The sequence below is a fragment of the Phaethon lepturus genome, unplaced genomic scaffold (genome assembly GCF_000687285.1).
Source record: "Phaethon lepturus isolate BGI_N335 unplaced genomic scaffold, ASM68728v1 Scaffold53838, whole genome shotgun sequence".
In the NCBI taxonomy this organism is placed as follows: domain Eukaryota; kingdom Metazoa; phylum Chordata; class Aves; order Phaethontiformes; family Phaethontidae; genus Phaethon; species Phaethon lepturus.
Window position 1 is genome coordinate 1 of NW_010556515.1, and position 1,772 is coordinate 1,772.

At 55.1% G+C, this 1,772-nt stretch overlaps 1 protein-coding gene across 1 annotated transcript; it reads left to right on the forward strand.

Moving 5' to 3' along the window:
* Positions 1-349: 349 nt before the first annotated feature.
* On the forward strand, positions 350-828 carry PML (promyelocytic leukemia; the record flags this gene model as incomplete). The annotated part of the gene is made up of 1 exon (XM_010292486.1): positions 350-828. A coding segment is annotated over one exon (479 nt), but the record flags the coding sequence as incomplete, so codon positions are not given.
* Between the last annotated feature and the right edge of the window lie 944 nt (positions 829-1,772).

The window sequence follows — 1,772 nt, forward strand, 5'->3', positions numbered from 1 at the left end:
GCTGCCAGGGTGTCATCCAGGGGTCCTTGGATGCTTCCTCCGTGCCCCATAGCCTGTGCTGCCCCCCTGCAGCCCCCCCCAGCCCCATAGCCAGGGGGACTGTCCGGTTTTCGCGTTGCTAGAGGAAGAGGAAGTGCTCAGCAGGGCCCCGTCCATCCAGCCTTACCACGGCGCGCACGTCATCTCCAGACTGCTTGTAGGGCCTGGGCATCGCTGGTGGGAAGCGGTTGCTCCCTGGTTGCTCCAAGCAGAGTTTGCAGGTCACCTCCCCGGCCAAGATGGGGTTTCAGAAGCTCTTAAAACCACACCCCAGCGCTCATTCCTCTTCCTCTCTCCCTCCCTCCCCAAGCTCCTAGAAGATGACTTCCAGTTCACCTTTTGCGAGGGCTGCCGGCAGGAATCGCCCAACCTCAAGCTCCTCACCTGCCTCCACACCTTGTGCCTCGATTGCCTGAGCGAGAACCAGCTCATTGGGCAGTGCCCCGTGTGCCAGACGGCCATCCCGCAGGCCAGCGGCATCCTCGACAAGGACAACCTGCTCTTCACCAACCTGCAGGCCAAGCTCAAGGTCTACAAGAAGATTGTTGATGGAGTTGACTTGGTCTGTGACAACTGCAAGAAAGACGGCGAGTTCTGGTGCTCCGAGTGCAAGGAGTTCCTCTGCATCAAATGCTTCGAGGCCCACCAGCGCTACCTGAAGAGGGAAAGCCACGAAGCCAAGAGGGTGACAGACATCAGGGCAGGGTCTGCTAAGGACTTCCTCGAGGGCACCAGGACAACTGGTAACTTGTCCTGCTCTAACCCGAACCACAAAAGCCAGACTGTAAGGTAGGTCTAAGGAGGTCTGTCCCCATCTGAGTAGTTTCTTGACACAAATCTCTCTGGGATAGTCCATGATGGGGTTGAGCAGGGTGTCCCTGTCCTTCTGCTGTCCTGATTGCCACCATGTCATGGAGAAGATGGGTGGAAAGTAGTGACCGGTGGGCTCTAGGGCATGGAGACAGGGTAGGCTGAGGGAGGGGAGTGTGTGGGGTGCTCCTTGCTAGGATAAGGATGGTGAGGTTCATGGAGCTGAGCAAGAAGAAGGCTTGTTGCTTTACCTGCTGTGATGGACAGCAGAGGAGGGTGTGTTTTGCTGATGGTGCTAGACCAGCTTGGAGAGGATTTGAGGAGCAGCATGGGTGCAACGCAGGACAAGGATTAAATGCCTTCAAGGGAAAGTCCAAGCGAGATGGGAAGAAGCTGGAGCATGCATGGAGGCCAGCACTGATGCTAGTCATGATGGCCCAGATGCAACCCCTGCCTCAGAGTGTCCCTAGCCCACCGTTTGCCAAGGCTACCAGAACTTATATGAGGGATGGATGATGATCTCCATTCCCCACTCCTTATGTTCTTGCCTTAGGCATCTTACAGAGATAAGATACTCTTTGGTCTTATTTCTTCTACATAAACCCCAATAAGGGCTCATGGATGGGCAGAGAGCTCATTTCTTCACTGCCCTTGAGGTGCGTGGATGAACGTCCACCGTAACGCTTGCACTGTCACCACAGTGACTTTAGCCAACCAAGCAGAGGAGCAGAAGCCCTGTGGAGACAGTGAACCAGCATTTATTTTTACGGTTGGGAGAGTATAAAACCAAACGCCTGGCCCAAACGCGGTGCTAACTTCGGTTCAACGGAGTGAGTTTGTGATGCGATAAATGAACGAACGGCAAAGCGCGCGGTCTAAATTACTGCTCTGCTTGTGCTTGGCCTCGCAGCATCTACTGCACG